The following is a 12,710-nucleotide window of genomic DNA, read 5'->3' on the forward strand; positions in this document are numbered from 1 at the left end:
AGCTGCAACAGCCCAACGATACAACTTCTGAAGGCAGAAATATTTCATTTTCATTATCTTGAGAGTAGAAATTAATTGATCTGGTAACCCCTTGTGAGCTATTTGTTTCCAAGTCTAATTTTGCTATTTTACAAATTGTATGACATTTGGTCTGTGTCTCACAAGATTTCAAAACCACTCTGTCTGACAAAAATAAATAAATAAAATAAAATAAAGAGGATATTCAGTAAAGAAGATTTTGTTTTTAATTAGTACAATGACTTTTTCTTATAAATCTATTCTATATTCAGCATAGGGGGCAAATGACAACCCAAGACAACAGAAGCAACAAAACTTAAGCGGTGGACATACCTCGACATCTCACAGTGCCTGTTGGAAAATACAGAGCAGATACGGGAATATATACAAAGCAAAAACAAAAAAAAACAAAAAAAACAGCAGATCCCCACTTAAAAACAGAACAATTTTGATGCAAATATAACCCAGTGTAAATATTGATTGTCGAAAAATTGCATAAGCAAGTACTTAAACAGTAAGCATACATTCAGTGTGTCTTTGCAGACCCGGAGCCCTTTGGCTGATGTGGGGTTGTAAAGCAGCGTTTAATTCCTGTCCTTAGGTGCCACTGAGGATGAGGGTCAGTATGTCTGAATGTCCTCACTCTGTAGCCACAGTCCGTGTGGAAAAATACAACTAATTTAGCTGTGATACCACTCAGGATCAATATGGCTTCATCCCGAGCAGGACTGAGGGGCCAATCACATGGCTGGCCTGAGAGGTCCTTAACAAAGTGGGACAGCAAATGAAGAAGGCACAGACTCGACTGACCCGAGAGCAGGAGAAGAAGAGGAGAGGGAGAGGGAGAGGGGAGGAAGGGAGCTGAAAGGAGAGGATGAAGGAGACGAGGCAAAATAAGACAAGCACAAGAAAGAATGGAGAGTAGACAAGGTGAGAGGAGATGAGGGGAGAGATTATGCAAAGAAAGAATAAATGAATGAATGAATGAAAGACCAGTGCAGGTTGTACTAAATAACTAAAGGAAACTGAGATATGATTTCAAAGACATACTGACTGATACATTTGAGTCTTTCTGCAGCGTAAGCATAAAAGTGAAGAGGCAAAGACAAAGAGGTACGTCTGCTGAAAAGAAGGAACCAAAGCACATTCAGTACATGTTTAAATCAGACACACAACAGGGCATATCTACAATTAGAGAATAATAACAGTGGAATAATGATACTGAGCATTCGAGTCCAAAATGCGAGAAAATACCAAAACTGACTATATGGAATGCTATACAAATTAAAAATGTTGGTCTTAAAAAAGCTACCAAATAAGTTTCCTGGTATTAACGTTCATATTCTTTGTATTTTCCCTCATGTTTACACATGTAAATAGAAGACAAATGTGCCTTTTTATACAGAATTTAGAAATTCACAAAATAAATAAATTCGTTATGGCCTTAAAATTGAACCTCAATTGTATATTATATGTATCTATATTTATATATATATATATATATATTCATATATATATGATTCCATTTCATATACACAGGATTTAAACCTTGGAGTCTCTGAAGCAGAGGCTGATAAAATCTGTTTAATCCTGTGTATTCTTTCTCTCCATTTGTGCCTCCCTATCTTGCTCTGCCTTCGGTCTGTGGCTCTATACAAACAGTTTTGATGTTGGACTGTCCTTGGCGGACAGAAAATGCCCATTTCCATAGTAACACAGTGTTATAAGGCCAGGAGTAGTAGAGAGTGAATGCATAACTGTTTTGTTTATATGAAAATAAATGAGTAAGAAGTTCTTAGAAGGCTAAAAGTCTGAAAAGTCATTTAGTCCATTTTCATCTTTTTTTTTTCAGATGTTTCAAACGAAGAGTCTTGAGCTGTTTCTGTAAGGCACTCTTCAATTAAACTCTGAGATGTGTTTTTCACCTGGACACCATGACACAGCATCCATCCCTAATCCGTGGGAACGGAACCTTAAATGTGGTTTCAAACAGACACACACACTCTCGGCACATTCTCAGAAGTCTGATCTCATTGCACCCTTTGGCATTCAGTCCCCAGTTTTGGTTGGTTGCATTCTCCTCTTTAAACACAGTCCAATGAAATACATGGTAAGAAATAAATTCTAACTGGCACATTTGGTAGACAGGGACCCCTGGTTTATCCAATGGCTGTTCTCCTTGATTGGGAGCTTGTTTTCGTGTATTTGTGTGTGTGTGTGCGTGCAAAAGTTTTAATGTATATTTGTATCTCTGTGTGTTGGGGTTAATGTCTGTGAAAATTAATCACATATTTAAAAAATGACTACTTAAGAAACTAAATACTTTGATTTTTAAAATGAGGCACAGGGTCACAAAATACGTGGGTAAACAATAAATCCCGGGGATGAACTGACCAACCTTCAAGGGCAACTCGCTGCAAGATCCCTCGCTCTGATCTCTAATCAGATCACTGTGGAAGGAAAAGAAAAGTCTGTGGTCAAGATGGATTCAGCTGTTGTTTTTGGTTCAGCTTGTGTGAAGGAGTCCTGCAGCCCTAAGCCTCTGCAGGCTCTGCCTTTATCTGGATAAAGTTTGCAGGCAATTGGACAGACAGAGGCAGCTCCTGCAGGCCTTTGATTCCCTGCTCAGGCTGCAGGGACATCTCCCCACGCACTTCCAGCTCCTCTACAGGGGTCAGGCCTTCACCAGGGCTGCTGCTCTGGGAGGAATGTCCATTAATTATAGTTTCACTCACAGCCTCCTGGCCCTGGCTTTGACTGGTATCAATGATCACAGTCCTATACTGCAGCTCTGCCTCCCCTACCTCAATCTCTTCTTTCTCAAACGTATTTGCCACCAGTGATGGATCACCGTTCACCATCGACTGGAAGTAGCTGGAGTCCAGCAGTTCCTCTTTGACTTGCAGCCCAGAGAGGTCGCTGGATTTGAGCACAGTGGCAATCACAGTGCCAGGCTGCTGTGCCACCATGGTCTGCCCACAGGTTGTGTTGATGGTAAGCAGGCGAGGGAGACCACTGAGGTTGGAAGCCGTGGAACTAATGACTGCTGCAGTTGAAGTGCCAGAGGATGAGGTGGAGACAGTGGAGGAGCCAAGACTGGCGACAAGGAGCTGCTGAGGGAGGCTGTCCTGCAGGCTGCTGGTTCCAGCTGTTAGAGAGGCTGCCTGGATGGTGAGCACATCTTTACCACCTGCTGTGGTGGAGGGCATGGTGTGAAGAATAACCCGAGGTGGGGAGCAGTGACTGGAGTCTCCATTGGCCAGAACACCGGTGAGGGGAACAGACTGAAGAGAGCCAGGAGATGTGAGGACCATAGGAACTGATGCAGGAGTGGTGATGGTCCTGAGAAGACAAAATGAACTGAATATGTATTTGTGTTTCTTCATCTTCTCTGACAGAGTTACTGTAATTCAATATTCAGTTTGTATCTTTGCAAATATAGACAATGATTATTTTTAATGGAACCCTATTGAGAAAGCTACCCAGTACACAGCTGCGATCCTAAACAGCAGCACTAATGCCTTTATTATTATAACAAAGAGCATTGTCAGCTGTACTGCATAAGTCATTTTTCCTCCCTCATTCCTAACCGCAGATTAAATTTAATGTCTTGGAAAATAACCAGATGATCATACAGGCAGTGGACACAAAAGCCTGTACAGTATAAACCAAAACAAAAGCAAAGAGTTAGGTCAACACCTCTGACATAAAAAAGGACATAATAAGCTTTAACTGTATGCACTGGAGGCCTGCTGGATTCGATTGGATTATATGGTACAGGTTTTGCTGTTACTATGTCCACTCCTCAAAATCAAAGGTCTAACATGTTTATCTAAAGTTAACTCCCTTACAAGTTGCAGACATTAATCTAAGATCAACAAAGGTCAGTCAGTCATACTACTTGAATTTAAAGGTTGAGTGCATTTCTGTGCAATTGTGTTTGTGTATAAGCACTGAGATGATGTTTTTTCTCTATATACCAAATATACAGCCCGCAGCTGGTTAACTTAGTGAAGCAAATGGAAACAGCTAACCTTGGTCTGTCCAAAGGTAAGTCATCCACCAGCGCCACTGAAGCTCACTTAGAGCATTACATTATAATGTAAAAACAACATGATGTAATTTAGCATCTTTTCATCTCTGCAAAGTTGCCAGTCAACCAGAGAAGCCCGGCTAGCTGTCTCCGCTTGAGTCTCATCTTAATGCTAAGCTACAGTAACTGGTTGCTTGCTACTAGCTTCATATTTAGTGTAGAGCTATGAAAGTGGCATCAATTTTCTCATCTAACTCTTGGCAAGGAGGAGAACAGGCATATTTCCCCAAATGTCAGTCTGCTACAGTTACAACTGTACAGTTTGGATATTTTATTATTATTATTATTTTACAAGTAAACCTGCCAGTCTTTTCTGGTTGGAAAAATTACGTACAGTACATAGGGACACTGCTTCTAAATTAGCTAAAACCTATACTTGTTCTTTCCGAGCTGCAATTTTGTGCTACTTATCTGCTACGATATAAATACTTCCCGGATAATGTGCACATTCCTCTTGACAATCTCCTACCTCATAGCTTGTGCTGGATCTTGGACAATCGATCCTTGGCTGGCCTGCAACATATTAACAGACTGAAGCTGCTCAGTCTGCCCACCATTGCCTTCATGGTACAGATATTCATCTGTAAGCTCTTTCTTCATCTGTTTCCCTGAGACCTGGTGTTGACCATGAGCCCTCCCGTGCCCTTTGGACCCTCCACGGACCATAGATCGCCCGTTGTTAGATCTCTGATTTCCATAGCTGCCATTAGCATCAGAGCCCGTGTCTTCATCCTCAATCACCACCAGATCAGCTGGCATCTCCTTAAACTGATAGACAAGCCGCTGCCCCTCCACTTTAGCCAGGATTCCTCTCTGATAGTAGTACCTAGAGGAGAAAGTAGAGCAGTTTGTCACATTATAGAGATTATCTTCACTCAAATTTAACAGCCTCATAAAGTTTAAAACTATCCTCCCAGTGTGTTATTATGAACATATCTGTATAATCAGTCTGCAGGGTTCAGACCTGAATGGGAGCTAATGTGCATGAGAGTGTAGCCTCGGAAGCTTTGTGCTCATTTTTATGTTCCTCTTACCTGAGAGCTCTGCCCATGGTCTCATAGTTCATGTCAGGCTTGTTCTTGTGTTTGCCCCACAGCTTTGAAACAGCCTTGGAGTCCACCAGCTTAAAGATGCCTTTCTCCCGTTGCGTCCACTTGATGTACTTGGGACAGGTGTTTTTATCTTGCAGTAAAGCCAGAAGGAATTCCCACAAGTAGATTGTGTTGCCTGCAAATTTAGGGAAAGAAATTAAGTCATGCTGTTAACATTTAAGCACGTAATGCATTTATGGTGGATGCTTTACAGACATCTATAATTAATTTAGTTATTTAGTGTTTTATTTATAAATGTTACACAACGGCTATGGAGTTACAGGAGAAACCACTCTTTTCTTACAAGTACTGATAAGTCACTGTGTGTGCGTGTGCCGTAGAAAGAAATTAATTATACCAAGCCTGAGAGCGGATTACTCTAATTTGTCAGATGCATTGGCCAGAAGTGGTTAAAAACAGCAACACTCCCAGTAGTCACTTGAATCCCTGACACCATGACAGGGTGATGTATATGTGTGCAGCTGAACCTGAAGTCCCCAGTCCCTCCTTGTTGTGTCACATTGTATGGCAAAATGAGGGTTCACATTGAGCAGCACTCATCTGCTTCTATTGGTACAACATCAATGTGCCCTCCAGCCTGCAATCACTTCTGTTTTACAGTGAAACACAGCACTCTGGGATTCCCTCATCCATTAACTCGTCCAGATTCAACCCCGGTGGACTGCAGGGGTTGTGGACTACTGTTTGCACACTCCACAGCAGGAAACAGAGCTTACACAACGGGAGGAGAGACCTTGATTTTTATTGGCTCATTACAGAGAAGTGGACTAGTTAGTGAGGCTTACCTTTGCCCTCTTTGCTCTTCTTCCTGAGTGGCAGGTTAGGGGTGGTGATGGGAGAGCAGGGACGCACTGCCCGCGGTTTCCGCACTGTGATTCAAATTGAGGGGTAGTGTGTTATAAGGTTAGAGGTTGCAGTGAAATCATCAAATTACCTCCAACACTGGAATTATAGCACAAGAGATAATTCCTGCGGTTTAGCAAGGAGGAGGAGGAGGCCGTCAGTACTACCTTTGTTTTTTTTCTGCGGTTTTAAGGGACACTTCTGGGGTATCTCATCCATGGATGAAGTGTCCTCGTCTAAGGACATGTCAAGGGCACCGTTATCCATTTGATCAGGCCGCAGAGGAGCATACGTCAAGTCTGACTCCAGCAGAGTGCCGTAAGGGTGAACTATACATAAACAAGAGATATAGAGAAAAGGCAAAAAATATGACTCGACCATAAAAAAAATGTGTCTCATGCTCAGAATTTACATCAAAATTGAAATGTTTGTCACCATTTTTGAAACTGTAGGATATGCAAAATAGCTTACTCATACGCTTTTCATCCAGAATGTTGTTTGGAGACTCCATGTTCAGAAGAGCAGCTGCAGCTTCGTTCGTCTCCATGCTGTCCTCTGCGCCTGACACTGTTGTTTCTGTGCACCACATGACAACAAATCCATCAGTTTGAAATTCTTGTGGGTAGCTACTTTGTACATCGTGAGGAAAAAGACAGAGCAGGTAAATGCTAAAAAATATTTTACATAGAAGAAGGTTTTGCTTTATTTTACATATCCATTGTGAAGGAAACAGTTTTTCAAAAACTCCATTTGAAAACAAATTATTCATTCTTCATCCATTTATTCTCAGAATTGTATGCTTGCATTTAGACAAACTTCACATTTTTGCATATGCATGTGACCTACTGTGTACTTACTAAAGACTCTTTAGGTTATGCTAATGAATAACTAATTTGAATTAATTGGAGGTGTACCAATTGAACACTGTCCTAATAACAACTATTAAATTGAATCTGATCGAGGGACCGGATATATAGATTATGATTTTGCTCAGTTGTGTTAACTGTTGTGATCTGGACACTAGAATACAGTATTATGTATAATGTACCTGTACCCAATTGAGCAGGGTTCTCTTTAAATGATATCTTCAAAATATCTTTACCTGAAAGGTCGACCCCTCCGACCAAGATGGAAGGCTCCTCCACAACATGGAGTGTGGTGTCCACCATGATGCCATTGGCTACCTCATCGGACTCCAGACCTGAATAGACCTGCAGAAGATCTGTTGTAGGCACCTGTTCCACAATCACCGCTGGGAATACCGATGGGTCATCCAGCTGAACAAAGAGACGACAAACACACATACGGAGAATGGTATGAGATGCTGTAACACAAGAGCTATTGCTGGGGACTGATGGTCTTTGCACATATGTATGTGCATGCTCAATAAAAATCCTCCACTACACATCATCAATAAATAAATGTATAAATGCATACCCCAGATAACATCATATTAATATTATAATCAGATTTGGTCTGTTATTTTTATGGCCTTGTAAAATATTGTAGATTCATTCTCATTTTCAGCAATGGTGGAGGCACATAGCATGGAGGAGAGCTCATTTCTATGGTGTTGCAGCAGTCCACAGGGACCTGCTGTAGAAGACAGGAACCAGCTGTTTGATTTGGCCTACTTCTCCTAAGAAGTTAATTTTATGCGCAGAAATTATATAAGCCCAAATGAATGTTAATGGATCATTCATGGATTGCAGGCAAGCACCCCCTTCATCATGCCCTGAACCTGCTTTGGGAATTCTAAACCAGCCGGCTCATTTCAGGCCTGATGCGGGAAGTAGCAGGGGGGACAGGGAATTACTGGAGTTTGGGCCAAACCATTGAGGACCAGCTGAGGAGCCCAGTAGAACTGAGAGCTTCTCAAAAACAGACTGTGTCAAGAGGACTCAATGCACGCTTGGCTCGTGTCAATGGAAGGGACACGGGGACTAATTCAGTCCTCTTAACAAGTCAGACTTATAGTCCTCAAAAACTCTTAGTTTGATGTTTTTCTGATTCTAGTAGTGTTAAGTGACAGATGACATTTTGTTTAATTCAGTGTATGGAAAAACATAAAACATGAGAGACACAGGCAGGTATTAGTCAGAAATCAACAAATAAAATGGAACATTTTAATGCCACAGTAGTGGCTATTATTTTAAATGTCAGTTCAAAACACTTCTAGGCCAAACTCAGGGTCAACTGACCACCAGCAGATGGCAGCAGACTACACTTCAAATACTAAATGTACTGAAATCATTTCTTTTTACCTGGCTGTGGCAACCAGCTAATGCAACCACTTTGGTTGTTTGAGAAATAGCTTCCTAATTTTATTACATGTCCAAACCACACTGAAACAGAGACAAGATGTTTTGAATAAATATTCGTCTAAACAGTTTTGGCCCACCAGGGATACGAGAAGTTCATTACATTGGATTTAAATATTAGTGCAAATGAACATATGCATAACTGGACAAGCTCATATTTAAATGTCTTAAATCTGTTAATCTTAAACTGATTTAGAAATGCCTGCATAATCAGGATCCTCAAGTAGCATCCAACAGGAATTGTAAGGTGGCCTTACGTAAACCCTCTTTGGACAAACAGCTTTTTTCTGTTCAGGGAATCAACATGTGGTTACCTGCAGAACTCAAACTGGATACTGACTGGGATCATTTATCAAAGCCAGTATTAGAATGCTTAACAACACCCAGATAAACATAAAATAAAATGCACAAAATGTATGAATTAAACAGGAATAAGTCATAAGGAAACAACATTCAACACAACAAACAGTGTTTTGTGTTCTTTATGTGGTGTTTATTAAAGTATTTATTGTTGAGTTGTATTTATTTTTGAGCTTAGGATGGGCATTGCAAATTAGTTGATATAAACGCTGTGGTGTGTGAAATCTATTCATGATACATTCTTGTGTGTATACAAAGGAACATTAAGTAAATAATGCTGCCCACATGAGCAAGAACATTTGCCCTGTTGACTAGAGTAGGTGTGACTGGGATATATCGCAAAGTGCTCACATTAACAACATTTAACAGAAGAAAGCAGTTGATAAGAAAGAAAATAATAAGCGGTGACCTTTTGGCTGTGTGCATATGCATGCGTGTGTTATGGGGTGTTTTTTTATAAACAAAGCGTATCAATTAAAACTACACTCTTACAGTTATGACCTGATTAAAGATGGAACAGGACAGAGAAAAGGTGAGATGTGAGGAACGTGAATAAAGGCTTATCTGTCTCCTTGGACAGTGTTCATTGTTGGCTTGGACCTCTGGGGCATACCAGGTGTCTGGGCTTTGAGCTGTTGGGGGGGGGCAATGGAGTCCATGGATACACTCCCATTTCGGCTACACTTTAACCAGGAGACTAACAGACTGGCTCATTATTTGGACATGGTATTAAATGGTTAGGCCTCCTGAATTGCTGATTTGTAATTGCACACACTGTATATAATGCTGGGGGCTGTGAGTCTACAGAAAGATTCCACAAGATGTCCATTATAACTTTGAAGATCAACAACAAATAGCTTATGTCATCTCAGCAACAAAACCTCAAGGCCTTCTGTTACTAGTAAAAACCCTGAGTTTTGCTTTGACTACAGAGACTATCAGTGTCTCACATACAGTGAATGTTTCCCATTAATCAAAGTCTTTGGAGACATATTATCGAATAGCTAGACAGTGAGGCTACCACATCTCCTTGTCTGGACTTAAATGCTGTTTGCTGTCCTTGAGTGAGAGGAAAGCATGTGTGCAGACAAAGGCGTTTTGACTGTGCTGAGCTCCTGAAACAGCAGTAGCAGCACCTCCCACCTTCCCTCCCGTCATATGCAGAAAGTGCGAGTCACACAGTTTGCTGACAGAGCATGAGACATTGTGAAGCTGTTGCTGTATTCTGTTTTGGTGCCAACACTTTGAAACTAGTCCAGCGTTGCAATGTAAAACAAGTCGTGATCGAACAATTTGAAAAGCACGTTGCAATGTGCAAGACCATGAAAGAGGGAGGGTGTTGTGTCAATTTGTGAGGAGGCAGAACTCTCAGGAGCCAACATGTAACACCAGTTAACCAAACAACATTAAACATCATAAGGGTTTTAACTGCTTCTTCCTCTTTGTTGACTTGAACAGTGTTTCTAGTAGGGAAACAAGAGAGATAAGAATCAGCCTGATTTGCATTTCTGAGTTCCCCATTCTGCAACAGCATCTGTGCAAACTGTTCCCCACACACCCCGCTCTCTTCTGCTTTACCTGCCCAGCCACAATGGAATCCAACTGTCTGTACACTTTCAATATCCTCATAATCACGATATTTAAGAGTGCAGCAGTCCCATAGCATAAGAGGGGCTACCACGCGTGTTTATCTGCCTTAAAATGTAGAAAATTAATAAACTTTTTTTTTTACTTTTAATTGCTACCTGGTGTTGAAAATGGCAAAAGTAAGTACCATCCTGGATTCATTACATAATACAGTTTGGGGAGCTACTTAATGACTTAAAAACAATATAGCATGACTAATCATAGCTACTGCAGTAGTATGTGTTCCTTTTGGGGGGTATTTGGTAAATAGGGACATAGTGCTTGTATAACAGGCTAAGTGGATGCAGTGAGAGCAAAACATTTGTACTGCAACAATGCAAGACCTTTCACAGGAATTACCCTTTCAAGCTGCCTTGTAACTGGTCTGTCAGGTTAGGCCTGAACTGGTGCTATTCAGGGATCCAGTGACTACTTGTCACTCTAGATACGCACATACAGGTACCGGTAAACACACACACACACAACACACTTACAATCAAGCCTGCTCCACAGGATTCAGAGACGGGTGTGGGGATGAGATAACTGCACACCTGACCAGGCAATGAAAAAGACACATAGGCACAGGTTCACATAGCATGCACACACAGTAACCTCTGTGCCATAAACACATTCACTGCCAAGCCCAACCCTCTCCCTCCCACGCACCCAGGCCTCTCAATCTTTCCGTTTCTGTGCTCCCCGCGGCCAGTACTCCTCCTCCCAGACCTCCTCTCTGCTCCATCATCCGCTCTGCCTGACTCGTTCCCTAACATGTTTTCAAAGATCACAGACCCTGACCAACAGTTAATCCTACCCCAGTGACCATGATGATTATGCAAGTTTTGTTTGCCCTGCTATGAAAAGTCTTTTATCAACAAGATCACACATGGCACATCTACTTGAAAAAGATGGATCATCAAACACTGGTCCAAAGGTCTTTTGATCAGCTAAAACATGTGGTCTACAAGCCCAGTCATGCAAATCAACAAACAACTGGATTAAAAAAGTTTAAAATGAGATTACTCCTGTGTGATACTTACCTGATTGATTTCATCCATCCCGTTGCTGGCAAATTCAAACACCAGTTCACTGGGCTGCACTGCAGTCGTCATGGCAGTAAAGTTCAAAGGGCAGGGAGCAGCCTAAAATATCCTGGCTACTCCTAGCTGCACGGGCTCAGCTTCACCTCACAAAATGGCTTCCCTCTCGTACTCCTGTTCTCTAGTCTGGGTGGTGGTAAAAGCTCCAAGAGAGAGACCACAAGCCGAGTTTCAGAGGAGTGCGGTGGCTCAGGTGGGAGCAGCCACGTCCCTCTCTGACACGGAGGCTTGATCCCGCTGTGCCAGGAGCATCTACACCTGGAAGAGAGAGAAGGAGACAGGGGCTAAAGTAAGAGACATATCAGATCAGTTTAATTTCACTGAGAGACAAGAGAGGCAGGGAGGAGCGGAGATAGTACAGAGAAAGTGACCTTGCGTAAGGGGATGTAAAGACAGAGTGAACCCAGAGCTCACTATTCATGTACCAGCCCTGTACAGTTTCAGACAGGATGTATGTATAAGCATGTTCAAAAAAAATCGACAATTTTCAGGTGAGAAATCAGGTCCGGCTAATTCCTGTCTGCCCTCCTGAGAAACCCTCATATAAACTGTTTTCTTATAGGAACTACAGGGAGGGTTCAGAGAATCAGGTTTGGAGCTGACCTTTCAAACATGGAGCACAAAATAAGAGATGTCAGACACATAATCCATTTGGGTTAGGTGAGGGGTGGCACCTGTGTACAGCATACAAGAGGAGGACTCATCGGTAAAGATGTTCTTACGCTGATACTAATACTGCATGTAATTGGACAGATCTGCAATATGAATAAGCAGCGGAAAGCAACATAGAAGCAAACAGAAAAGAGTACATAGCAGGTAAACTACTATTCCATCTAACGTTATCAGTCTGCCTACAGGCTACCCTGTGCCCCAGTGAGTCTGTAGGCAGACTGAAAAAGTCTCCTGTGCTCACCAAACAAATAAAAAATAATCTTAATCCAGACATCAGAGATATGATATCAAAACATTTTGAAGTCCATTTTAATCATCATTCAGCCTTACTGCACTCTCTGAGGCTTACAAGTTAAAAATATGTATAGATACATATGTATGTATAGATACATCAAAAAACAGCACAGCAACATCAACAGCTTATTTTGTCTGATAAAGAATCTAAAAATACTGAATTTACTCTAATGCAAAACTAAGAAAAGTCTCATTTTCTCTCATTTGAGAATCTGGAACCATCAAATGCTACAGTTTCTTAAAAAATAATTTTTATCTCAATTATCACAAC

At 41.5% G+C, this 12,710-nt stretch overlaps 1 protein-coding gene across 4 annotated transcripts in view; it reads right to left on the reverse strand.

Annotated features, from left to right (window-relative positions):
• Positions 1–222: 222 nt before the first annotated feature.
• The window catches only part of elf1 (E74-like ETS transcription factor 1), a 37,750-nt gene continuing 25,262 nt past the window's right edge, over positions 223–12,710 (reverse strand). For 2 of the 4 annotated variants that reach the window (XM_046406701.1, XM_046406700.1), the window contains exons 2-10: positions 11,414–11,731; positions 10,868–10,924; positions 7,169–7,343; positions 6,538–6,642; positions 6,234–6,395; positions 6,009–6,092; positions 5,146–5,338; positions 4,581–4,937; positions 223–3,360 (exon numbers count right to left, since the gene is read on the reverse strand). In XM_046406701.1, coding sequence (XP_046262657.1) covers positions 2,553–3,360; positions 4,581–4,937; positions 5,146–5,338; positions 6,009–6,092; positions 6,234–6,395; positions 6,538–6,642; positions 7,169–7,343; positions 10,868–10,924; positions 11,414–11,485 — 2,013 coding nt within the window. In that variant the 5' untranslated portion in view covers positions 11,486–11,731 and the 3' untranslated portion in view covers positions 223–2,552. The remainder of the gene's footprint in view (positions 3,361–4,580; positions 4,938–5,145; positions 5,339–6,008; positions 6,093–6,233; positions 6,396–6,537; positions 6,643–7,168; positions 7,344–10,867; positions 10,925–11,413; positions 11,732–12,710) is intronic. The other 2 variants (XM_046406702.1, XM_046406703.1) reach the window with 2 other exon arrangements.

Source organism: Scatophagus argus, chromosome 12, assembly GCF_020382885.2.
Source record: "Scatophagus argus isolate fScaArg1 chromosome 12, fScaArg1.pri, whole genome shotgun sequence".
In the NCBI taxonomy this organism is placed as follows: Eukaryota; Metazoa; Chordata; class Actinopteri; family Scatophagidae; genus Scatophagus; species Scatophagus argus.